The 26,339-nt window shown below is 47.4% G+C and overlaps 1 protein-coding gene across 6 annotated transcripts in view; it reads left to right on the forward strand.

Annotated features, from left to right (window-relative positions):
- NAV2 (neuron navigator 2) overlaps positions 1 to 21,199 on the forward strand; it is a 703,917-nt gene extending 682,718 nt beyond the window's left edge. For all 6 annotated transcript variants that reach the window (XM_073216317.1, XM_037026705.2, XM_037026708.2 and 3 more), the window contains 8 exons: positions 159 to 327; positions 3,409 to 3,644; positions 5,926 to 6,080; positions 6,269 to 6,340; positions 7,988 to 8,184; positions 9,086 to 9,204; positions 15,544 to 15,747; positions 17,759 to 21,199. In XM_073216317.1, the coding sequence (XP_073072418.1) occupies positions 159 to 327; positions 3,409 to 3,644; positions 5,926 to 6,080; positions 6,269 to 6,340; positions 7,988 to 8,184; positions 9,086 to 9,204; positions 15,544 to 15,747; positions 17,759 to 17,884 (1,278 nt within the window). In that variant the 3' untranslated portion in view covers positions 17,885 to 21,199. The remainder of the gene's footprint in view (positions 1 to 158; positions 328 to 3,408; positions 3,645 to 5,925; positions 6,081 to 6,268; positions 6,341 to 7,987; positions 8,185 to 9,085; positions 9,205 to 15,543; positions 15,748 to 17,758) is intronic.
- Positions 21,200 to 26,339: the final 5,140 nt, after the last annotated feature.

A 26,339-nucleotide genomic window follows, 5' to 3' on the forward strand; every position in this document is an offset into this window, starting at 1 on the left:
TCACAGAAAGTCAGCTCTTCTTCCCTCATTCCACAGCTCGATTTCAACTCAGGCATCAGCTGAGAAAGAAGAGGAGGTGATCGTAAATCACCCAGTGAAAACATGAGTCATGGGCAGATTTTTAGCCACATATTTGATGGGGTCCTTATTTTTTCCAGGAATACATCATTCACGTCGACCCAGTGAGTCAGCTGGGGCTGAACTCAGATAGTGTTCTTGGCTATAGCATTGGGGAAATCCAGCGCAGCAGCTCCTCTGACACCCCCGAGCTTCTGCCCTGCGGCTATCTGGTCGGAGAGAACACCACCATCTCTGTGACTGTCAAAGGTAACGCAGCCCGTTGCAGAGGTCAGAGTTTTCAGTAATTGCAGTTTTTGGTTTGTGATTTGGTGCAGAAAACTGGCTACAACTTTATGCCTATGTATGTGGCTTTGTTTGTTTTCCCCTTCAACCAGTCATTCTTCCCTAGGCGAGTTGAACAGTCTTTAGCTTTTTTCAACCCCCGTTGGAAACAAGTAATTTTAGTTTATTGCTGAAATTATGTAACAAAAGGTCCCATTAGCCTTATGACTCTGAGATGCTGGAACTTTAATAACCCTCTTGAAATGGGGCTCCACCAATACCAGGGACGTACTCTTGCCTTCAAGCCTTGGACGTGGGCCCATTCTATGGATGGGGAAACCACGATCTGCTGTAGGCCCCAGAGGAGTCGCTCTGAGCGCCCTGATGAAACCATCAAAGCTCCTGCCCACGCACGATGCTGCTGTCACTTCCGATTGCCTCATCATGTGGAGATGTTAAGCCCCAGGCCAAAGTGTATCCCATGGAACTCTAGGTTCACAACGTATTTTGTGGACAAAAATGTCTCATGGCCAAATAAGTCTGGCAAACAGCATCATTATCTCCAATTGGGCTTGAGGGGTGGGAGACAGGGGTATACTGTACACTAAAGCCTCTGTTCTTTATTGTACTAACTCCTGCCATTAAAAGTGGTTTCATTTGGTCTGACACAGATGTAGTTGCCTGCAAACCCCTTTTTCCTCTATTTTATGAACCACCTGAAGAAGAGACTAATAAACACCACACTAGGCTCCGCCTTTGGGGTGTCCCGTTTCTTTCTTCCCCATAAGGCACTGAGCTCAACTATAGTTTTGACAGTGCAGTTTTGAGGTTGTTTGATACATGGTTTGTTTCCTGGTTGGTAGGTTTTCCCAAACCACTCCCAGTGCCCCTGTCAGCACGAATCAAGATCTCGCTGTGCTGGTGAGAAGATGTATGTTACTGCTTAAACCTTACACATAATCTTACCTTGTGGACAAATGAAATCCCACCATTGTGGCCTTAGGTTGCAAGTGACAGAAACCTACTCAAAACTGGCTTTAGCAAAAGAGGAGACCATAGGCTCCCATTCCTGGAAAATCCAGGAATGTGCTTCAGACACAGCTGGGTCCAGGTGTTCAGCGGTGGCATCAGGACCAGACCTACCTCAGCTTTGCTTGTTTTTTGAGCACTCTGCATATGGCTCATGAAACGGCCCTCATGGCCCCAATTCATCCTTCTAGCTTAGAAACCTTAAAGAAAGAATGTCTTTCTGGAAAAGTGTGCAAGAAAATTCTCAGGATCATTCTGGCCTACGGTGAGTCAAATACCCATCACTATATCAGTTATTGTGACCAGGAAGAGGCTTTGACCCAGCCCAGTCACAAGCCTGCCTCTTGGGTGGCTGAAGGTGCTGGGTCAGCCCCACTTGGACCACCTGGAATGAACTCTTCATAAAAGGAAGAATTATATCACAAAGGAAAGGAGGAAAGCGGAGACCAAGCCCACCAAAACAGCAGCTGTCCACTCCAAGAACCCTTTAAGGGAAGCCTCGTACGGCACGGGCTTGGACTGCATTTCACCCGTGCTGCTGAGCAGGCACTGTCACTGAGAGGTGGGCATCCCAAGCATTGAGGGGCAAAAGGAGTGCCTGCTGCTGAGATCTGGCCAACGCTCCATAGAAACAGCAGCAAGATGATCTACCTCTGGTGGAACAGGCCATCCACCACGGAGCCTGATTTATTGCTGTTGTCAGCAATCATGTTGTTTTTAGTGTCAGCTCAGGCTTGTGTTTAAGTGGTACCTGACTCCTCTATTTTCCTGCAGTGCTTGAAACGTATGCCTTCAAGGCACTAAAAAGCACTCAAGGGTTTGAACTGAAAGAGATCAGTAACCTGCCAATGGTTCACTTGAGTGGAATTGGGGGAGGAGGTGTGACTGGGCATGCTCGAGAGTTCGTCTGCAAAATAGTCACTCCCAGGAGTTTTATGGCAAAAGACTAAAACAGCAACATAGATGCAAAGAAAGGCGTTTTTCCTCCCTTGTTGGTAGTTACTATGTTTAGATCAGAGACCCTGTGCCCCATGTGTACTTGGCCAGTGTAAGCTGGCTACATTGAACTCAGTTCCAGGAAAGTCTTAGGCCTGCGCCCAAAAGGTAGTCCATGTGGGAACCTTCACCACAGTCATTCTGGAACATTCACTACATTTAAGGATATTCTTGATTGGGGGAGGATTAGAAACCACCACACAAGTGCATTAGAAGGGCACTGTTTGCAGTGTGAATAATTATGAGGAAGGAGGATGCTGTCATAAAACAATAAATTCTCTTTATTTTTACCTACATTTACCTATTATTTCTTGAGGTGGGTTTTTAATAGAATTACCTTGGGTTCTGAACAAATAATTTTGTATGGATCCTCTTTAGGGAATGATATCAAGAAAATAGTTCTTTTAAAACCAACAGCCTTGATTAGTGACGTTGTCCCAGGTAGGAAAGGGGAAAGGTAAGTGTCCTCTTGACATTGTCGAGACTCAGCGGGCTCAGCAGGTAGCATACCAGCCACGGTGGGCCAGGATTCACATTCCCAAATCAAATGGTCTTACCTTGCTTTTCTCATTTTAAAGATAAAAGTGTTGTTACCTTCATGGTACCCTCTAGCGTGGGCAGCAGTGTTGGCTGGCACAGGGAGAGAACAGGGTGGGAGAAGAAACCCCATGGTCCTGGCAGACCTGGGAGGCTGGGGTTTGGCTTGGGAAACTACACCAGGGTGCTGAATTCAGACACAGGCAAACAGAGCCCAGAGTCTCAGGACCTCTGTGGAGGACAAACCGAAGACCTCAGACCCAGATGGGGAGGCTGGTCTGAGTCTGGGAAAGTGAGCCAAGCCAGGGGCCAGAGCACACAGTGCTGATGAGTAGGGAGCAGTGGGGGTTTGCTCTCAGCCTCCAGAGTACCTGGGTGGGTGGGGTCCCCAGGGGAATGGGCTGCCACAGGAAGGGCAGGCTCAGGTCATGGGCGTCCCATAGACAAGCACAGAGCTGCCCTTCCTACAGGGCTTCCAACACTGCCTGTTGCTCTCCAATTCAGGGCTCGCGGAAAACAGCCTGGACTCCCTGGTATTCGAGTCCCTGATCCCCAAGCCCATCCTGCAGCGCTACGTCTCCCTGCTGGTGGAGCACCGACGGATCATCCTCTCTGGGCCCAGCGGCACTGGGAAAACCTACCTGGCCAATCGGCTCTCAGAGTACCTGGTGCTCCGGGAGGGACGAGAGCTTACAGACGGGGTCATTGCCACCTTCAACGTGGACCACAAGTCCAGCAAGGTGAGGAGGTCATTCGGAGGCTGCTGACTAGCCAGGGGTCACTTTCTGGCCCGTGCAGAACCTTTGATGCCACCACCAGCTGATGGAAAAGCAGCATTTCCAAATGTTCTCCTTTGGCAATTATTAAAGCCCGGTGAAGGAGGTCTGGATGGGGCTAGCAGAAAAGAAGGCTTTGACCCAAAACTTCCCAAAAGGAAGTTTCATCAGTTCACTGAAGCTGATCTGCTTCATTTCTTAATTCCCCACTATGAGCCAGGCATGATGCTCAGTGCTTGCAGCTTTAAGGTCACCCCAGATACATCCATTTCCATTTACCATGAATTTATCATGTGCCTGTGAGGCGCTATTGTTTTTCCAAAATGACACCCCTCTTTTGTGAAAGAACAGATAAGAACAACACTTCACAGTCAGCAGAATGCTTGGCCCATGAACAGCGAACTGGCTTGTTACCATCCCCCTTCTACAGAATGGGAAACTGAGGCTGAAGGCAGATGGTCATGAGCCTAAGGCCACTTGGATGGTACTGAGCAGTGGACTGGAACTCAAGTGTTGAAGTCTTGGACTCCAGAGCCAGCAAATAGGCTCATTCCTGTTCATAGGGAGCAGTGAAAATCTGCCGTAGTCCCAGCTGAGAGTTGTAAAGCATGTTCACAAACCTGTTCATTATTCGTGAAGTGGGAGTTGATGGATAATTCATCCTAGCTGGCCCTATGCAAAAGGGCCAGAGATGAACTGGACATGACTCTTCTGCCTTAAGAATCACCTGGCGTGCTCAGAGATGCAGCTTCCTAGACCTCATCTCACATGATCTGTTTCAGTAGGTTAGATGGGGCTGGGAAAATGTGCCATCCACAAGATCCCCAGGTGATTCTGATGTGGGGGCAGGACTAGAGAGAAGGGGTCAGGGCCCCCATGCTGAGCACAACTAGATGAGTCAGCTAAGGGACAGCACCCTCGCAGGGCCACTGGGAGGAGGCCCCCGGGCTGGGGGTGCAGCCCAGGCTAGATTTCAGCCCCCACTCACTTTCCTCCTGTCTGGGCACCCTTGTGCAGAGCACAGCTCACCAGCCCTGCTCTGTAGGCCTGAGTACAGAGGGGAGGGAGGGCTCTGAGTCTTGGGGGCTCTGTTCTTGTCAGGTACCTGAGGCCAAGTGCTGGTGGAAAGGGGCTAAGAGAAGGGATCATTACTAGTAACTTAAAAAGGTAGGCTTTCTCTACTGCTAGCAAGTCACATTTTGAGTTAAAAAGGAGGCCTGGGTATGTGTGTGTGTGTAGGAGGTGAGGAAGTGCCACCCTGAGGACAGCCTGTGTGGAAAAGAGCCCACACTGGGGCAGGCACCGAGCCCAGAGCCCTGCTGCTTCCCCTCGGAGTGATCCCAGGCCAGGCACCTGCACGGATAGGGACACTAGGCCCCATCAGTACATGGAGAGAATCGCAGTACCCACACCACAGGGCTGCGGGGCTTCAGAAGTTCATAGGTGTAAGACCCTCAGAGCTGTGTGGGCTCAAAGCATGCTGGCTCTCTTTATGGTGATTGTACCATCAGGCAGCCAGTCTGGGTCCTCTGGCCAGTCCTTAACTCGCCATCTCAGCCTCTCCCCTATTGGTCATTATTTGTCCTCCTCCTTTTCTGACACATAACCCTAACCCCAGCCATGCTGGGCTGCATTCTAGTGCCAGCTCAAGCCAGTCTCCCGCCTGTTCTTCACAGTTCAATTCAAAGCCTGCCCTTGCGACCAGACCTTCCAAGGCCCCCTGCACATGTCGGCCTCCCCCTGCACTGTGGGGGTCTGTCTGCCATGGCACTAGTCAGCAGTACTTGCATGGGGGTGGGGAGGGGTCCTGGGCTGTCTTGCTTTGCAGAGGACTTCTGTGTGAACAGCTCTCAGGCAGCTGCTGTGGAAGCACAGGGATGTATAAGGTACTTGCCCTGGGAGCTTCCCAGGAGGTTGGCATCATAAATATCAAGAAAAGGGATGACCCCTGCAGAAAAGTGGTAGATCAGGGATACAGAAGCATGCCTGGGCACCCCCACAGTGTCCGGCTCTTACTGTGAGCTGAAGGTTTTCTGCTGCCTTGTGAATGCCACCTTCTGCCCACCCTGCGTCCCCTGAGCTCCAGGCTGACACCCTGCAGTGGGTGAGCACCCATCACGTGCTCACTGAATGCCCTCGTGGAAGGCCTTTCCACCCACTCTGGCCCATGAGGCAAAGTGAGGCTCTGAACACATGAGCCTTTACTGGGGGCTCTTCACCCACCTACTCTCCCTGGCCTCCTCAGGAATTGCGCCAGTACCTGTCCAACCTGGCCGACCAGTGCGCCAGCGAGAACACCGCTGTGGACATGCCTCTCGTCATCATCCTGGACAATCTGCATCATGTCAGCTCTCTGGGCGAGATCTTCAATGGGCTGCTCAACTGCAAGGATCGCAAATGGTAAAGGCCAGCTTCGGGCCTCATGGCCCCCAGGACATCGGCTGCCGTGGGACGTGGGCTGCTTGCGAGCTGTGCACTCGCGGGGCAGGGGAGGCAGGCAGCCACGTGCCTGGACACAGCACCCTAGGCCTCTGTGAGCACCTTCCTCTCTGGCTTGGCTTTGACTCCTTCCTTTCTGTCCCCTGCAGCCCCTACATAATCGGCACGATGAACCAGGCCACCTCCTCCACTCCCAACCTGCAGCTTCATCACAACTTCAGGTAAGGGTCACTGTCCAAGTACCTGGTATGTGCATCGTGTTGAGCATTTTTCCCACTTAATCATTTACTTCTTATAATAGCGTCAAGTAGTTAAACTGATCATTCTCAGATTACAAATGGGTAATCTGAGACTGGGAGTTTTAAGTGATTCATGTGAGGTCACACAGCCAGTCAGCGGCAGAGCTAGGACTTGAACCCAACTCTCCTTGTCTCGGGCCTAGGGTAGCAGTGTCCAGGAGGCAGCTCTGGGCAGGGCTGTAGGCATGCTTGCCTCCCCTGCACAAAACCAATGGCACAGCTCCCTGTTCCATGTGACATTGCTTATGAATGTCCCCATGTAGCTGATTTTGTGGGCCCTTAGATTCCAGCTGCTGTGGGCCCTCTGCCCCAGCAGTGCACCCAGTGTATAAGGATGGTCCATCTCTGCTGTGCATGGTCACATGACTGCTTGCCTCACTGGCACTGAGTGCCTTTTGCCTGTCCGGACTCCACCTCTCCTCCTCTCCTGCCCGGGCCCCTGGATGAGGATGAGAAGTGGCCCCCCAGCGTGGGACACTGGTTCATTTCACCAGCTGTTCTGCGGGTAGCTCTCTGAGGAAGATCTCTTGCAAGGGGGCCTGAACTGTAATTATCAGAAAGCCAACTCCTCCAGGCCACTGAGATACTGGCCACTCTGCATCCAGGCTGTCCCTGTCTTTTCCATGCTTTCTCCTAAATAGCCGTCAAGTCCTCCTTTCTCCTTCTTCCCCACTCACTGCCACATTATCTCCAGCACACTGTTGCCATCACTTTCTAACCAGGATGCGTGCAGGCCGTGGGCCCCCTGCAGGCTGTCCTCTGAGCCAGTGGCAGCTGGAGTGAGCATCCTGGAATTCATGTCTGACCACACCGCCCTTCCACTGAACGATCCTTCTGTAGTTCCCCACTGCCTCCAGGGGATGAAGTCAGACTCCTTAGGTTGCCAGGTCAAGTCTGAACTCTGGTTACACTGAACCTCTGGCAGTTTCCCCAAACCTCCCACACTGTGTCATATGCCTCCGCACAGGCTGCAGCGTGCTCTCCATCCCCCACACACTCCCTACTCCTGCCTTTTCTTATGTGGCCACTCCATGCCCCTTCTGGTCTCAGCCCAGACGCCTGCTGAGGAACCTTCTCAGAGTCCCCAAGGATTGTCATGTCTCATTCCTCCGTCTGCTTATCTGCTTCCTCCACTAGACTCTGCTTCCTGGGGAACAGGAACTGTGTCTTAGTCATTGTCCTCACTCCACAGGCCAGCAAGGAGCCCACAGCAAGCTCAAGAGGCAGTGTGCTCAGTGGTTAGAGCTCAGACTCTGGAGCTGAACTGTCTGGGTTCTGATCTTAGCTCTTCTATTAATCTGTGATTTAGTCTTAGACAAGTTACATGACCTGTTTGTGCTTCAGCATTTCTATCTGAGAAATGAGTGTGGTAGTAATATCTACATTATAGGTGGCCTAGAGGAATTGGGAGTTAATACGTGTAGTGTTCAGAGCAGTGTTTGGCATGTAATGAGTCTAATTTTAATATTAACATATATACCCACCAATTCTAATGTGCTTTGATTCATGAGGTTTTAGCCATCATTCTTACCATTGTCCTCACTGAAAAGTGTTGATGACTTCCTGTAGGTGGGTGCTTTGTGCCAACCATACTGAGCCCGTGAAGGGTTTTCTTGGCCGATTCCTGAGGCGGAAGCTCATGGAAACAGAGATCAGTGGGCGGGTGCGGAATGTGGAGCTGGTGAAAATCATCGACTGGATTCCCAAGGTCTGGCATCACCTCAACCGCTTCCTGGAGGCTCATAGCTCCTCAGACGTCACCATAGGTAGGCCAGTGGGCAGGCTGGCAGGCTGGGGGCAGGTGTGGCACCTGGAGCTCTGCATCCTCAGATGACTGTTCTCAGGGCCCAGACCAGGGCAGCACTTTGCCGGCCACAGGTCAGCTGGGCAGTGCACTGTCCACATGTGTAAAGAAGTGGGCAGAGGGACAACACAGCCCAAGACAGGCCCTGGCCGCCTGTCGCCCACACCCCAGTGCTGTGATGCAGCCCCTCTCCCCTTCCCTGGGCGCAGGGGGCTGACCAGCAGTGGAGAGCTGTGTCTAGTCCGGACTGATGCAGACATTGCTGGCTCAGTGAAAAGTCCCCACCCCAAGGCTCCCCAAAACCACCCTGTGGGATCGGCTTTACTTTAAAAATAAAACAAATTTTATCAACATTACCAAAGCGTAGGGTTCAGTGAAAAAGATCACTAATCATCCCACCATCCTGACATAAGCATTTTAATTTGAGCTTATTCTTCCTGCCTTGTCCACACATGCAAGTTTTATGTGGCTCATTGTATACATGTGCTGTGTTCTTTGCTTTTCCACTTGTTGTGTCTCATGAGCATTCCGAGTTGCTGCTTGATTTTTATAATCATTTTACAGGCTGCAGAATAATCAAATGTGGGTGTACTATCATTTGCTTAACTGTTTTCAAAGGTCAGAATTAATAATATTACAATGAACATCTTTCTCCCAGCCCTCTCCTTTGGGAGATTGCTTCGGGGAGAAAGGTCCCAAAGTAGAGTTAGGGAGTCCAAGTGTCCTGCTCTATGCCCACCACCCAATAGTTGGAATTTCTGCTGTTGCTCAGAAAACTCAGCATCCCTCCTGTGAGGGATACGCAGACTGTGGCCTCTCCTGACCATCTATTTCATCTCTGACTGATTTTCACTGGTCCCCAGGGCCCCGGCTCTTCCTGTCCTGCCCCATCGATGTGGATGGCTCAAGAGTGTGGTTCACTGACTTGTGGAACTATTCAATCATTCCCTATCTCCTGGAAGCTGTCAGAGAAGGACTCCAGGTGAGAAGCACACTATCTGTTGGCCCTCCTCAAAATTGGGATGGTAGGGAGCTGTACTGGTGACCGAATGAATTGCCTTCATCTCCTCCTTCCAGAATCAGATTGACATGAAGTGACAGCCCCTCCCCTGTGAGGCCATCTGTCTAGACCGTGTAGGACGTACTTGGCTGCAAATCCTGGCTCTCCCACTGTTACCTGTGTGATCCCAGACAAATCGCTTAGCCTCTCTGTGCTATAGTGCCCTTATCTATAGAAGAGAATATAGTCCTTTGCCACAAGAAGTTATTGCAAGGGCTAAATGTAGACAGGGCCAGAAAGTGCTCAGTAGAGTAAGTGCACAAGATGGGAAGCATACATGTGTGTATCACTTCACAGTTTGCAAAGTATTCTCATAGCTGCCCTGCATAGTCCTGGGACTTAGGCAAAAATTTTTTGTCTCCATTTTTCAAAAGGGGAAAATTGAGTCTCAGACAGAGTAAATGACTTGCTCAAAATCATGAAAGTAAAATTCAAAGAATCTGGGATTTGAGCCCAGGCCTCTGGCTTGAATTCTAGGTTCTGAGGCCTCAGGTCCGTGGTGCTCACTGCCTGCCATCAAGACCGCCCACAGGTGACCTTGGGACTCGAGGCTGAAAGTCTCTCTTGCTGTGCAGTGGCTGGAAAACAGTCCTTCACTTCTCATTCAGCCCAGGGTTTAATGCTAGAGGGTTAGATGAAACTGGAGCTTGCGACAGTTTGATTGTTGAGCCTGAAGGCACCCTCAGAGGTGTGTGGGCTTTCAACCCCATACTGAGTAATCAGCGGGCATGGGGCAAGGCTAGGTAGTCCAGGAACCCATTTTGCAGCTGGACTTCTGAGGGCCTCTTTGTTTCCTCTTTCCTGGGCCATGAGAGGCGGCAGAAGCCTTGGAGGGCTCCAGAGAAGGCGCACCAGTGTGCACGTGTGTGGCGATGCCCTGTTAATGGCTTTGGTTAGTTTGTCCTTTCTTTGCATTTGGCTGAATGTGACAAACATTTAACTGCTTGTAACATGTAGAACATCGATGGTCTTCAGAGGCGCTCAAGACAAGAACTCGAGAAGGATGTTACTATGTCTCTGTGACTGGTATTTGCTTGACTGTGGAGCACATATGCTGCCAATTCAAGCCACCGGGTTGAAATATAAGTGTATTGTGAAGGCAGAGAGGAAGTAGCAAGAAATGAGGCGGCCCGGGTCAGTCCAAAGTCATGAGTTAGCAGGTCTAAGGATCGTTAATTGATGGCAGCATTTCTGTTCTACTGAATGTGGCTTTCATTTAAAAAAAGAAAAGAAAAGAAAAGATACAAAGGTATCAGATCTTCACAGTAGAGTCTTGGTAGGTAAATTCACTGGCCTGGGTAAAGGACAGTAATTTAGTCTTTAATCAGATGGATTTGTTAGTATCACCAAGCCAAACAGTCACTCAGTCATTTCTATTTTTCTTGGGCCAATGGAAGCATCTCCCACATGCTGGTCCCTGCAGTCTGATTGCAGAAGCCTCTCTGTGCTCTCCGTTGGGGGCTGCAGTGTGCCCCACACCACTGGGAAATCCAGGCTGCTCCAGAGAAGGAGAGGGAATTACAGGGGCTAGTGCTCTGTTTCCTCCTGTTTCTGCCTCATCTCTCAGCGCTCTCTTGGGCTTTTTCTTTGCTCCAAATGTATCTTCTGATAAGAGACAGGGAGTGGCCTCAGAATGTGCTGAGAAGAACTCATGGCTCTGTTGAATAAAGGCCTCCGCTGGCCAAGGAGGCAGCTGACCAGGCTGGGGGAGACTGTGCTCCAGCCTTGCACTGTGCATCAGCAGCCTTCTTGTTGGGCCTCGCCAAGAATGGACGGTGCCAAGGCCTTGCTCCTTTGGACCTAAACCTCAAAAAAGGCCTTGTAGGCATGGCTATGAAAGTGGGCTCTGAACTTCCCTTCCCATTCTGGACTTGCTCATAAAGGAGCTTTGGGTCTCTTTCCTACCAGGTGCAAGAAGGCAGTAGTTGGAGAGGACTTGGGGATGGAACAGTCCATCTGGGGCAGGGAACAGACATGATACCATCTCCTGAGACTCCACAGTTCAATGTGAGGCAGGAAATATCGTGGCTTCCTTGGACTTTGAGGTCATTTGAAGGACACTCTTTGAAGAATGTAGGAGCAGCCAGAGGAGGCAGCCAAGAGTTAGTATTTTACCAAGTTCCTCAAAAGTGAGCCACCTTGTCCCAAACTTGTGGGTTTGTCATCTGTTGAGCCCAGGAGACCCCATAGAATCTGCTGCTTATGAGGAAACCTGGCATATTCCCCATGCCTCGGGTTGTGAAGGAAAGTTTGCTGACATTTACTGAGGGCCTGCTCCCTTCCAGGCACTGTGTGAGGAGCCTGACAAGCCTGATGCCATTTAGAACATGTAGAACGTCGATGGTCTTCAGAGGCGCTCAAGACAAGAACTCGAGAAGGATGTTACTATGTCTCTGTGACTGGTATTTGCTTGACTGTGGAGCACATATGCTGCCAATTCAAGCTGCCAATAACAGCCCTTTGAACACTGCCTAGATGAGGAGACCAAGGCTCATGGGAGCTTATGACCCGACCCAAGTTCATGTCACAGGGTGTGATGAGCCAGAGGTGGAGCCCAGGTCTATCTGCCTCCTCGGTTACTCCCAGGATCTCAGGCTGTCCTGAGGACCCATGACTCCCAGATGCTTCAGGCAGCTCAGGACAAAGTTATGTTTCATATAGTGGACTTCTACATAAGATTTCATTTAACAGAAGGATTCCTCTCTTTAAAAAACAAAAGGTTTATGATTTCTTACTCTCCTGAGTCCATGAGGGTCCCTACCTTGAGTCCATGCTTACTGTGTGTTGGATACTGTGTGGAGTCCTTTACTCCTTACCTGACCCTTCAAGGTAAGTGTAGAAGCTATAAGGGGCTTACTGTAATACAGAGCAGGCAAGCCTTGGCCAAGGTTATAAGCTAAGAAGAGGTGGAGTCTCCAGAATGGACTCTGGCAAGGGTGCTCATGGTGGCAGGCAACATACTTCCAAAACCCTGCTGCAGTCGGGCCAGCCAGCAGCTTCCAGACAGCCCCTCCTAGGCACACCCTCGCCTGGAGGATATGTGACATCACCCCTTAGTGGATCCCACATATCTTTGCAAGTGTTGATTCCAGAGTCTTTTCACAGTAGGGTGCTGGGCGTGTGCTCCTGCTTGGGTGTGCACATTCCCTGAGTGTCTACCTTGACGCCTCTGTCCATGATGTACATGTGCTCCTTGCACCCTGCACAGTCAGAGGCTCACAGACGCCCAGGTTTTAGTTCCCAATGCCTTGGCCCTCTGTCCTGACCCAGTGGGCATGCCAGGCTCCTCCCTGCCTTGGGGAAAGTGAGTGTCCCCTCTGTCTGTCTGTCTACCCAGCTATCTCTGCTGCTTCTCAGAGCTGCCTCAGTGCTCTGCAGTGAGGCCAAGGAGCTTTATGGTATTTCCTTTGCTTGCCACGGTACTTACCCAGCCATTCATCACCTGGACTTGAACATGTCTAGCGGCAAGGGGGAGGCTTGTAAAAATATTTTCTGTTCTTACAGATGATGTTAGCATGTGCCTGATGTACATTTGTCTTATGAGTCAGTCCCCAGTCCTGTTTCCCTTTGCAGTTGTCATTGTAAACACTTGCCAAAGGGTCTAAAGTCTGCAGAGTAACTTGAAAGATCTCTGTCCCCCTGGGGGAGAGCATAGGGCCATTTATCAGATTATCCAACCTGCTTTGAGACCCTGGGCAAGTCTCCCATCCCTAGGCCTCGGGTTCCCCATGCATAATTTGAAAAATTTGGTCTAGAAGAGTATTTTCTGTGTTTCTAGCTTTTATGAAGCCCAGAAGTTCTTCAACTTTCCTCAACCCTGGGGTCAGGGGAGAAGAGCAAATACTTGAAAACCCCCTGGGGCAGCTTATCTCTCAGGAGCTGATGAGCTCCAAATTTCAGCCTATGTTATTCTGCAGCCCTGAGCGTCTACTCTTCCAGGCTAGAGGATGGAGACAAGCAGTAGCCGTCAGAAACAAGGGTTTAGCTCAGCCTCACACATGTGAAGCCTGGCTTAGGAAGGCAGCCTGATTCCATAGGGAAAGCCCTTGGAGGGAGAAGCTTCAAAAAACTACAGAAATGTTTCTAATTTGGAATAGCCTACTTCAGTTCTTCACACAACCCTAATGCATGTGTGTTCCCTTGCTGCCTGGCACGTACACCATCATGTGACCGTTTCCTGCTCAGACTCTGAGCTGCCTTTAGAACACCAGGCTGAGTTCTCAGGCCTGAGACTCACCACACTGCCCCAGGTTAAGGAGGATTTAGCAACAGGCCCGACCAGTGTGCTAGACGGGAGGGGTGTTGGCAGCTAAGAAAGTGATGAGATCATTAGAGGTTGGTATGTCTGAATGGAGGAAGGAGGCAACTGATGGGGAGACGCGGCCAGGTCTGTCTGCAGCTCTGGCAGCGGGGGGGTTGGCTTCCCTGACAGAAACCCTATGTACAAGTCAGAGGAGCCTTGGGCAATCATGAGGCAGCTGGAGGGGACAGGAAGCCCAGCCCTGGATGACATGTCCTGTCTCATGCACAGCCTAGTCTGCGTCTCCCTGCTCCGGTTTTGGTTGAGTCATGTAGCTCTTGCTGATACCAAGTGGGTTCAAAGTGGAGTCATTTGGAGGGGTGCAGAGGGAAGAGGCCCAGAGAAGAAAGCTAGGGTCCTAGGTTTAAATCGAGCTCTGCAACCTTTCACAACTGGCTCTTCTCTTTAGGCCCCTGCTTTGCCATCTGGTAAAAGAGGGGCAGCACTTGATGACACCAGCTTCTTCTAGCTGAGGCAGCCTATGACTTGGAAAAACGTGGTTTTGTCAGGTAGAGCTGCACTGTTTAACTGTCCGCACTTTGCCCTCAGTTCTTCACACGTGCTCTTCCCCTATAGGAGCCCTGGGAGGGCAGATGGAGCAAAGAGACAGGCGGGCTGTGTTCCTGATGTGACTTCATTCTAGAGCCCCACTGAAGCCACTGTGGTTCAGGATTCTTTCTTTGCTCTTAGGCCCATGGTCCTCTGAAGCCAGGTACCTTCCAGAGCCACAGACAGCACTGCCCTGGGAGGGCAATCTTGTCTTGGCTGTGAACACGGCCTGTCACAGCTGCTTGGGATTTAGTGGTACATGGAATTGAGCAGATTTGGGTTCCAGTTCTGCTGCCTTTCCTCCCTGAGACTGTCTCCTTATCTGGGAAACTCGGGTAGTAACGCTTCTTGGAATCAACAAGGTGGTTGACCAAGATATTTGCATGTGCTTCTCACAGTCCCTGGCATGTGGTAAGATGTAAGCTGTGGTGGCAAGTGGTAGGAAAGAGGAGATACAGAAAGACTGCCCCCAGCTATGTACTGTGCAGAGCCCTCGCCTGGAGAAAAGTTGCAGCCCAGGTTGCTGTTCTTTAAAGAATGTGTGTATTTCTTGAAAGTGCTAATAAAAGCCACTAAAATAATTGTACCATTATATATCTAAGGCTTAAGAAAACAAGCTTGGAGGCATGATATTGGTCTTAAATTAAGTGATCACTTAATTTTCTGCTGTAAGAGCAGATTCATTATTATGGACAATTTTGAGAAATACATGAGGGAAAAGCCTTTAAAATCCCACTACCCACATGTAGCTTCTGTTAACATCTTGCTGTTTTTGAAAGCGAGCAGTGCCTCTACCTAAGTTCTCTCAGAGTCATACTTACTTCAGGAAATGGGGTTTTATCAAACGGGGGCCATCTGTGACCCCTGCCTGTGGTGTTTAGTCCCAGTACCCTCTCTGCATGGGAAGGATCTTTGGGTGGAAATGCCCAGTGAGATCCTGGACTTGGATCATGTGGGCTGAAAGTCAGCATCTCTTGCCAACTCCACATTCAGTAACGTTGTACTGGTAGTTTGATATTGGCCACAGTGGGAATATTTACACCACAGAGATTGGCAAATGCTTCAAATCAGGTAGGTTTCCCCACCCCCGCCTAAAGACCACTTTTCAGATTGAATCATCAAGGTTCAGAGATGAGAATGACCTAGTGAGTCAGTGGCAGAGCTGAGATGTGAACCCAAGTCAGCCTGACCCCAAAGCCTGTGCTTTCAGACCCTGGATGCTGCTTCCCTAAGGCCTTCAGGCAGAGCGCATCAAGCTGTCTGTACCGTGGATGGCTTCCTTAGGATAGAATTCTGGAAGTAGAATTATTCCACCAGGGGAGTTCAGGGGGTTTTTCAGAATGCCACAAAATCAGGGCTATAGAAGAGGTTTCAGCCCACTTTCAGACTGTCCTTTCTTTGCCTGTTTTCAGCTCTATGGCAGGCGGGCCCCCTGGGAGGATCCCGCCAAGTGGGTGATGGACACCTATCCATGGGCAGCCAGCCCACAGCAGCATGAGTGGCCTCCTCTGCTGCAGCTCCGGCCTGAGGATGTCGGCTTCGACGGCTACTCTGTACCTCGGGAGGGGTCCACGAGCAAGCAGATGCCCCCCAGTGATGCTGAAGGAGACCCCCTGGTGAGTTTTCAGCTCCTAGAGCAGCTCAGCACTCACTGAGCAGGAAATACAAAGGCAACTGAGCCCTGGCCTCACTTTGGAAGGATGGACCCAAGCCAAAATTAGGGACATTTTTGCTAATATTTTCTTTCATGGTATTAGTTTTTCATTAAAGCCTTTAACCCTCTGAAGTTTGTCCTGATATAAGGTAAAAGTTTAAGAATTTGATTTTTTCCCACTAAATGTCCCTGTACCTGTTGTCCCTATACCACTCTTTGCCTTCTGATCTGATGCCAGCTTTATCATATGCTATCCCATTGATTTCTCCCACTAGCAGGTGAGCATAGACAGGAGAGGTCTGAAGGCAGGAGGGACTCACGGAGGACAAGGGGGCCTGAATACAGGTGCCATGGCCAGTGAGATGAGTTAAGTCGTTAATACTGCCAGAGTTGTGTATTTACTCTGCCATTGCTAAAGCAGCAACAGCCTTCAAGCAGAACCTGGGCCAACACTACAATTGCAGTACTTTTCTGCCAGTGTGAGACCCATGCATAGTCATGCTGTGAAATTAGACCTAATAAATCAGGAGCCCTATAAAAGAAGGTGGAAGCACATACACCAGACCCTCCCATGGTTAACTGACTATTATCGTACCTTAAATTTAGCCCGGAGCTCCCCTGGTAGCTAAGGCAAAGCTAACACACAGCAGTGAATTTGCAGTCTTTGCATCACCTAATGAAAGAGCATGTTCACAAGAGGTGCAGCAGGATTAAATGACAACTGATTTGCTGTTCAATCCCTAGTGATTAATTGATTTGCTAGATAGAAAATAATAACTGCTTTGGGTTCTCTGAATAAATAATCCTGGCTGCAAAGGCTAGTCCACTGTATTTCAGCTCCACCTCTTCCCTATATGGCTGTGCCGATGGACACCAGCTGATGGTACTTCTGTGACCTGGTTCACCCAGGGAGATTCTACAGGGCGTCCTGAGGGGCAGCAGGCCAGGTAGTAGCTGGATTTCACACCCTGCTGCACTGCATCTAGGCATTAGCTCCGAGACATCAGCTCTTTCTAACTTACTTGCTAGATAAAATATAAAATATACATACCATTTATAGTTAGAAATAAAAGCTTTCAATTTCCTCTCCACTCCTAAACAGATAACCTATAGACTGTAGACCAGGGAAGATTTAAGAACACTGTCTTTAAACGGTTTCTTTAAGTCACGTGATGATGATCATAATAGCATACCATTTATTGAGCATTTACTGTGTACCAGGCTCTATTCTAAGGGTTGAACACACATGTCATTTCATTCTCTTCCTGTGAGCTGGGTGCTGCTGTTCTCTCCCTTCTACAGCTGAGAACTGGTGGCTCACGTGTAAGGTCATTTGCCTGGAGAGTCCCAAATCAGAATCCAGGCCTCTCTGTGCTCTGTGGCTCTGCTTGTAGCTGGTTCTGTCCTGTGCTTCCGGCAGCAGCCTTGGCAGGAGCTGGAGCACAGCTGGCTCTACGTTGCCCTCCAGCCAGACACAGGAGCACAGATGAGCTTGATGCTCATCGAGGGGAGCCGCGTGCTTCAAATGTCAGCGGTGCTGATGCAGGTGTTCCAAAAGCAGGGGTGCTTGACGGGCATCCTTACCCAGGCTGAGGGCTATGCTTGTGTAAGGTGTGCTCCTCCCATATGAAAAATAAATACCATATTTATAGAGGACTTTCTACTTTGTTTTCAGTGTTCCACACACATTAACTCAATCCACACCCTAAAGTTATAGGGCAAGTATGATTATTATTCATATGTGACAAGTGAAGAAGCTGAGGCACAAAGTTAAGTAACTTGCCCAAGGTCATTTGCGCAGCTAGGAAGTGGTGGCAACAGCATTTGAGCCCTGCAAGCCTGGCCCAGAGTCCGTGTTCTTGTCCACTGCCTCCACGGTGGGCCATGGTCACAGGGTGAGTCTGGAGAAGGCAGCATGCCCCTCGAAGAGGCCAGAGGCGGGCAGCTGCTCACGCTCTCCGCTCTTTCCCCAGATGAACATGCTGATGAGGCTGCAGGAGGCAGCCAACTACTCCAGCCCCCAGAGCTACGACAGTGACTCCAACAGCAACAGCCATCATGACGACATCCTGGACTCGTCCCTGGAGTCCACTCTGTGATGGGGCCTGCCCACCTCGTCTCCTTGTCCTGCTCTGCCCACACCCTCCACCCCACCCCGAAGATGCCGTCCTGAGCCAGTCCCCGGCTGCAGCTTGAGAGCTGCAGGAACACCAGGACCCTTCCTCCTCCAGCCTTGTCCGGGCTCAGGCACCCTGGGCCGGCCACCTGCAGACCCCTTCCTCCACGGCAAGAACTGCACTGTCTTCCGTTCCCTTCTGATTATTGTTTGCCTTGTTGCTGTGACCTCCCTAAGACACTGAAGATCTGAAGATACTTCTCGGGAAAGGATCATCACTGTTGAAACAAAAAGGGTTAGAAAAAAAAAAAGGAAAAAAAAAACCCCACTTGAAGCTCTGAAACCAAACAGCATCGTGCCATGAGCTGCCCCTGAAACAGTAGAAACTGGACCAAACTTGGAAATAGACAGCACGGCTTCCCGTCAGCACAGACCCTCCAGACTGAGTCTGGCCGCCAGCAGCCCCATCCACGCCGAGCCACCTTCCACCCAGTGGGCCGCGAGAACTGGTGCTAACAACGAGGGCTGCTGCCTCGGTCACACCTGGCGAGGACAGAGCTATGACACAGGGAAACCTTTGGAGAAAACAAACCATGCTTCCTGTTTTGTTTTGTTTTTCTAAATGGTGCTCTCCTTACCCGAGAGGTATTTTGCCCATTCCGATTCAACTACCCCTTTCAGGTCCGTCAACCTCCAATTCATCCGTGAGCGTGAGTGGGGAAGTGAGAATGAGCATGAGTAGATGTGGCCCCAAGCAGACAGCATGGGTCTGTCTCCTTCCGATGTAGAAACACATCAGGTTCTTTTCTGCAAACACTGTGTCCAGTGAGAATTGGGGTCTGTTTTGGAGAACGGATCACCCCTTTGAAAATGAGATCGAGTTTCTCCTTTCTCTTTGGTTTTGAAGATGTTCCTTATCCACCTCTTGGTCAGAATCAGCCCTTTGGTGAAAGAAAGAACTGCAGGAGTTGAGTTTTGGGTTCGGTCCTGCTGAGTTTGGTTTCAGTTGTCCACCCTCGCAGTGCTCCATGCTCACCTCCTGCTGCCGGGCCCAGGGTGTCCTCTGCAGTGGACCAGGACCCCATCCTCCACACGTGGGTGAGCCGGGACCTTGCCTTGCCTTCTCGTCCTCCGGGCTCCAGAGCGCACACCGACACCCAGGCGTGCCGGCCCCAGCCTCAGGTGGGTGGTGAGGTCATCTCGCAGAAGCCTTGCACTTTTCCTCACAACCAGCGTGGCGCATCTCAGCAAGCAGGGGTGCCCACTTCCGGAAGCCCTGCCTCAGCCTCCGTCCAGACAAGTCTTGCCTGACCTCTTCGGTGCTGACCTTCCCAAAGCGATGCCTTACTGATGTGTACTAACCATGTTCCCTTTGGAGTGTCCTGCCTGCCTGGGGTCCGGGTTTTGTTTTGTTTTCCCCGTCAGAGCAAACAGGGCTAAAAAGTCATTTACTCATTAGGAGAACTCAAGTTGCTGTGACTTTTCTCACCCAAAAGACTCATTTGTGTGGTTGTGTGGCCATGGGAAAAAATAAAAAGGGAAAAAAAGATTCATTTTTTTAGGTTTTTATTAGTCTCCAGCTATCACCCTGGCTGGACAATAATACGTCTTGTGCAGAAAAGGCAAAAATTCCAACAAGTGTACGTGACTTTGCTGACCCATGCCCTGTTAGGATGTGTCTTCAACATCCTGGTATTTTCTTTGCAAATTGTGGTAAATCTTTGAGTTGTTTGTTTCTGTTTTATAAAGAGAATCTTTATTGGACCCCAGAAGGGGTCTCTGTTAATAATCAGGGTTTTTTTCCCATCTTTTATGTTTCTATTTCTGAAGGTCCATCCCTCTACATTTATTTTTATTTTCTTGCCATAAGAACTTGACCTGAAACTGCTCACATTACATTGAATGACACCATTTTCCTCCTCCTTGAAAGGAAAAGGGGCCTCTGTCCCACTAACTAACTGGTGAATGGAAAACCTCTCAACACTGTCCCTGCTTTAATCTCAGTAAACTCAGACTCTATTCTGCTGAGCCTGCATTGGTCATCTGGGTGTATGAGTGTATCTTGTTCTCTCTTGTGTTTCATGAAGTTTTTAAACCATATATTTAGCCTGTGGCCATGGGCCACACCCTGAGCCTTCTGGTAAACCTGAAACGTGGTCCTTGTCAATTTATCTCCTGACCATGACCTTACATGCTCATACTGTGAATTGGGAGGAGGTAACATTGACTTCTCCTCATGGGCAATTTTCCCAGTCACCTTGTGAGTAGACACCTAGCCAATATTGTTTGGAACTTTTTTTTTTTTAGTGACACCCTCTGCTCTTCCTCCTCTTCCCTGTCCCACAGGCTTCCCTCCCATAGGGTCCAGGCTCAGAACCAAGACCTCGGTCCCTGGTGCTGCCCGACTAGTGAACAGTGATTTCAGTAGTGTAGCCCTTGTATGATTCACAACTCAGTGTCCTTCCTAAAGCTTCGGGAAGCAGGGTTGTATGATATGCACATTTCCTATTTGGGTCATCTTTTACTTTAGTGTCACCTTTAGCAAAGTGACTTTGTACTCATTTAGGGCTCTGTCTGAAATGCTTTCAGTTTGCCTTTTTCTACAGTTAGGCTAACTTTGAAATGTATGAAATTCTATGCAACACTTACATTGAGTTACCAATGGAAGCCAAACCTTTTCTTCCCCAGCTGCCAAGAATTATACAGGCCATAAATGAGATGGGAATACCTTTTAATTTAAGGTTGGGTTGGGGGGGTGGGTAAGGGTGGGACAAGGAACAAGGCTTGCCTAGACCTTTGTTGTATCTTGGGGACATTTAAAAATTTTATTGTTGATGCTTCAATTTCAAAATTCTGTGTATTCAAATTTGATCATGGCGAATCTATTTCAAAAGACAAAAAATAATCCAGCTTTGTGGATATTAAATGGAAGGTTTGCTGTCTTGATCCAGTTGTTTCCAGTGGAGCAGTTTATGAAATATGTTCTATAAGATGTACATTTTTTCATTGTAACATAAAAATTGTAAATAATTGATTAAAGTGCTGCATTTTGATGAATTTTTTCTAGCCATTTTTAAAGAGAAAACTAGGAATTGAGTATTTTGTGTACGGTATGTTTCCATTGTCCCTCCCCTTCCACCAAACCTCCTTCCCTATTTAATTTTCATTTGTCATGAGGTTCTTTGATTTGCCAATGATCTGCTGGAGATCATGTCCCACGTCATAGAGAATAAAGCTGATGATTGTACCAGTCTTAAATTATTCATGATTCAATAAAATTGATGCTTATTTATTCACATTAGTGGTTTGGCTTTTTTGTGATAGAGCAAGTCCACATTGGAGTTCAATTTCATGCCAAGAGGAAGTCATTCTTACTTGATGTGGCCGACACAGGGAGAGCCAGCCCATTTGCAAATTCATCTGTGCCATTGTGTCATTAACGTCCTACATCTTCTCAGTTTCTTATCTAAGTTATTGCTACTCATCTGGAGCTTATTAGAAATGCAGAACTTAAGGCTTCTCTCAAACTTCGTGAATCACTGGGGATCTTGTGGAAATGCAGATTCTAGTTTAATAGGTCCAGGGTGGAGCCCAAGATACTCAATTTCTAACAAGCTGCTAGGCGATGCTTATGTTCTGAGTCCTAGACCATACTTTTAGTAGCAAGCACTGTCAGTATCCAGCTGGCTCCCAGGTTGACCCCTTGGCACAACGTTTTTTTAATGTATTAAATACCTACTAATTGTAAGATGCTTTCCCAAATGCTCCAATATAATCTACAGAATGACCTGAGGAGGTAAATATTCTTACATTCATTTTACAAGTGGGAAAAAAAGCTTGCCAAGGTTAGAAGAAAGAATAAGGAAGGAGGATTAAAGATGGTGTGAGTTGTGATACAGAGGCTTCCTCCTAAAACTGCATATAATATGAAAATATAATGAATACAACTAATCCTGAAAGAGCAACAGGAAAGAGGGCTGCACCAAACTGCATACACCTGGAGAAAAGCATAAACCTCATGGAACAGGGTAACATACCAAAGCCGTGGCTCAGCAGGACCCAAGCCCTTCCCCCACCCCAGCTCACCCGAGGGAGGAAGAGAAACAGAGCAGGGAGGGAGTGGAGGCCTGGGACTGCTGAATACCTAAGTCCAGAGATCTGCTCTGGGAGCACAAACCTACATTTCATGGTACTCTCAGGATTAGGGGGCTTAGAAAGCTGAGACAGGCAGAATACCTGGAGAGATTGAGATTCCAGCCACTTGTGGAAAGCAGGGATGCATATCCAGCTGCTCTGGGACAAAATAAAGGCAGGTAGTCTGAGAGACTTCCTAATAGCAAGAGGGCTGCTAAACGGGCAAGGAGTACACAGAGCTTACTGCTCAGGAGAAAGGACAGGTAGACAAAATTGTCCAGGTGCACTCTGCCCAGCAGATTGGGAACTCTGTCAATCTTCAGGTGCTCAGGCTCCCTGGCTGGCTACACAGCTTGAAGAACCCCCTCCGTGATACACAGCCTACTGTGCCTTCCTCCTGGCCAGCCCCACCTGGCTCGCAAACTGACAAACTACTCTGGTGTTAGGCCAGCCAGAGGGAAGCCCCATCTACAGTAACTACAAATACAAAGCATAAAGGCTTATACCTGTGTGCTCCACCCACTGGTCCTGGCAGTGAAGGCAGGCATAGCAGCCAGGAAGCAGGAAACAGCTCTTTCCTCCCCCTAGGCACCAATAGAAGAGAGAGAGAGAAAGGGATAGAAAGTGTCTTTGAGGAGGTAATTGCTGAAAACTTCCCCAATCTAGGGAAGGAGGTAGTCTGTGTATGGAGGTGCACAGATCACCCAACACAAGGGACCCAAGGAAGACAACACCAAGACATATAGTAATTAAAATGGCAAAGATCAAGGTTAAGGACAGACTATTAAAAGCAGCCAGAGAAAGAAATAAGATCACATACAAAGGAAAGTCCATCAGGCTATCATCAGACTTCTCAGCAGAAACCTTATAGGCCAGAAGGGAGTGGCATGATGTATTTAATGCAATGAAGCAGAAGGGACTCTAACCAAGAATACTTTATCGGGTAAGATTATCATTTAAATTTGAAGGAGGGATTAAACAATTTCCAGATAAGCAAAAGCTGAGAGGATTTACCTCCCACAAACTGTCTCTACAGTCTATTTTGGAGGGACTGCTATAGATGGAAGTGTTCCTAAGGTTTAATAGCTGTCACCAGAGGTAATAAAACCACAGAAAAGAAAGTAGAAGAGTTAATTACTAAGCAAATGGGAAATAAAATCAACTATCCCCAAAGTCAATCAAGGGATAGACAAAGAGTACAGAATATAATACCTAATATATAAAGAATGGAGGAGGAAGAAAAAGGAGGAGAAAAAAAGAACCTTAGATTGTGATTGTAATAGCATGTTAAGTCAGTTAAGTTAGACTCTTAGATATTAACCTTGAACCTTTGGTAGCCATGAATCTAAAGCCTGCAATAGCAGTAAGTACATACCTATCAATGATCACCCTAAATGTAAATGGACTGAATGCACCAATCAAAAGACACAGAGTCACTGAATGGATAAAAAAAAAGACCTATCTATATGCTGCCTACAAGAGACTCACTTTAAAACCAAAGACATACACAGACTAAAAGTGAAGGGATGGAAAAAGATATTTCATGCAACTAATAAGGAGAAAAAGCAGGAGCTGCAGTACTTGTATCTGTATCAGACAAAATAGACTTCAAAACAAAGAAAGTCACAAGAGACAATGAAGGACATTACATAATGATTAAGGGGTCAATCTAACAAGAAGATATAACCATTATATATCTATGTGCCCAACACAGGAGTACCTACATTTGTGAAACAAATACTAACAGAATTAAAAGGGGAAATAGAAAGCAATGCATTCATTTTAGGAGACTTCAATACTCCACTCACTCCAAAGGACAGATCCACCAGACAGAAAATGAGACAGAAGCACTGAACAGCACATTAGAACAGATGGACCTAACAGACATCTACAGAACTCTACACCCAAAAGCAGCAGAATACACATTCTTCTGAAGTTCACATGGAACATTTTCAAGAATAGGTCATATACTAGGCCACAAAAAGAGCCTCGGTAAATTCAAAAAGATTGAAATTGTACCAACCAGTTTCTCAGACCACAAAGGTATGAAACTAGAAATAAATTATGCAAAGAAAATGAAAAACCCCACAAACACATGGAGGCTTCACAACATGCTTCTAAATAACCAATGGATCAATGAGCAAATAAAAACAGATCAAGCAATATATGGAGACAAATGACAACAATAATTCAACACCGCAAAATCTGTGGGATGCAGCCAAGGCTGTGCTAAGAGGAAAGTATATTACAATATAGGCCTACCTCAGGAAAGAAGAACAATCCCACATGAACACTCTAAACTCACAATTAACAAAACTAAAAAAAGAAGAACAAATGAGGCCCAAAGTCAGTACGAGGAACATAATAAAGATTAGAGCATAAATAAATAAAATCGAGAAGAAAAAACAATAGAATCAATGAAACCAAGAGCTGGTTCTTTGAGAAAATAAACATAATAGATAAACCCATAGCCAGATTTCTTAAGAAAAAAAGAGAGTCTACACACATAAACAGAATCCAAAATGAGAAAGGAAAAATCACTACAGACACCACAGAAATACAAAGAATTATTAGAGAATACTATGAAAAATTATCTGCCAACAAACTGGATAACCTAGAAGAAATGGACAACTTTCTAGAAAAATACAACCTTCGAAGGCTGACCCAGAAAGAAACAGAAAATCTGAACAGACCAATTACCAGCAACAAAATTGAATTGGTAATCAAAAAACTACCTAAGAACAAAACTCCTGGCTTCACCACTGAATTTTATCAAACATTTAGTGAAGACCTAATAACCATCCTCCTTAAAGTTTTCCAAAGAGTAGAAGAAGAGGGGATACTTCCAAACTCATTCTGTGAGGCCAGCATCACTCTAATACCAAGACCAGGCAAAGACACCACAAAAAAAGAAAATTACAGACCAATATCCCTGAATAACATAGATGCAAAAATACTCAACAAAATATTAGCAAACTAAATTCAACAATACATCAAAAAGATCATCCATCATAATCAAGCAGGATTTATTCCAGGGATGCAAGGACGGTATAACATTCGAAAATCCATCAACATCATCCACCATATCAACAAAAAGAAGGACAAAAACCACATGATCATCTCCATAGATGCTGAAAAAGCTTTTGACAAAATTCAACATCCATTCATGATAAAAACTCTCAACAAAACGGGTATAGAGGGCAAGTACCTCAACATAATAAAGGCCATATATGACAAACCCACAGCCAACATCATATTTAACAGTGAGAAGCTGAAAGCTTTTCCTTTAATATCGGGAACAAGACAAGGATGCCCACTCTCCCCACTTCTATTCAACATAGTACTGGAGGTCCAAGCCACATCAATCAGACAACACAAAGGAATAAAAGGCATCCAGATTGGCAAGGAAGAAGTTAAACTGTCCCTGTTTGCAGATGACATATTGTACATGAAAAACCCTAAAGAATCCACCCCAGAACTGCTAGATCTAATATCTGAATTCAGCAAAGTTGTGGGGTACAAAATTAATACACAGAAATCTGTTGCATTCCTATACACTAATGATGAACTAGTAGAAAGAGAAATCAGGAAAACAATTCCATTCACAGTTGCATCAAAAAGAATAAAATACCTAGGAATAAACCTAGCCAAGGAATTTAAAGACCTATGCACTGAAAACTACAAGACACTCATAAGAGAAATTAAAAAAGATACCAATAAATGGAAACACATCCCATGCTCATGGATAGGAAGAATTGATATTGTCAAAATGGCCATCCAGCCTAAAGCAATCTATGGATTCAGTGCAATTCCTATCAGAATACCAAAAGCAAATTGTTTTAAAATTCATATGGAACCACAAAATATCCCGAATAGCCAAAGCAATCCTGAGAAGGAAGAATAAAGCTGGGAGGATTTTGCTCCCCAACTTCAAGCTCTACTACAAAGCCACAGTAATCAAGATAATTTGATACTGGCACAAGAACAGAACTGTAGACCAATGGAACAGACTAGAGAGCCCTGATATAAACCCAACTGTATATGGTCAATTAATATATGATAAAGTAGCCATGGACATACAATGGGGAAATGACAGCCTCTTCAACAACTGGTGTTGGTAAAATTGGACAGCTACATGCAAGAGAATGAAACTGGGTTATTGTTTAACCCCATACACAAAAGTAAACTCGAAATGCATCAAAGACCTGAATGTAAGTCATGAAACCATAAAACTCTTAGAAGACAACATAGGCAAATATCTCCTGAATGTAAGCATCAGCAACAGCAACTTCTTCCTGAACTCA

Source organism: Manis javanica, chromosome 11 (genome assembly GCF_040802235.1).
Source record: "Manis javanica isolate MJ-LG chromosome 11, MJ_LKY, whole genome shotgun sequence".
Lineage (NCBI taxonomy): Eukaryota > Metazoa > Chordata > Mammalia > Pholidota > Manidae > Manis > Manis javanica.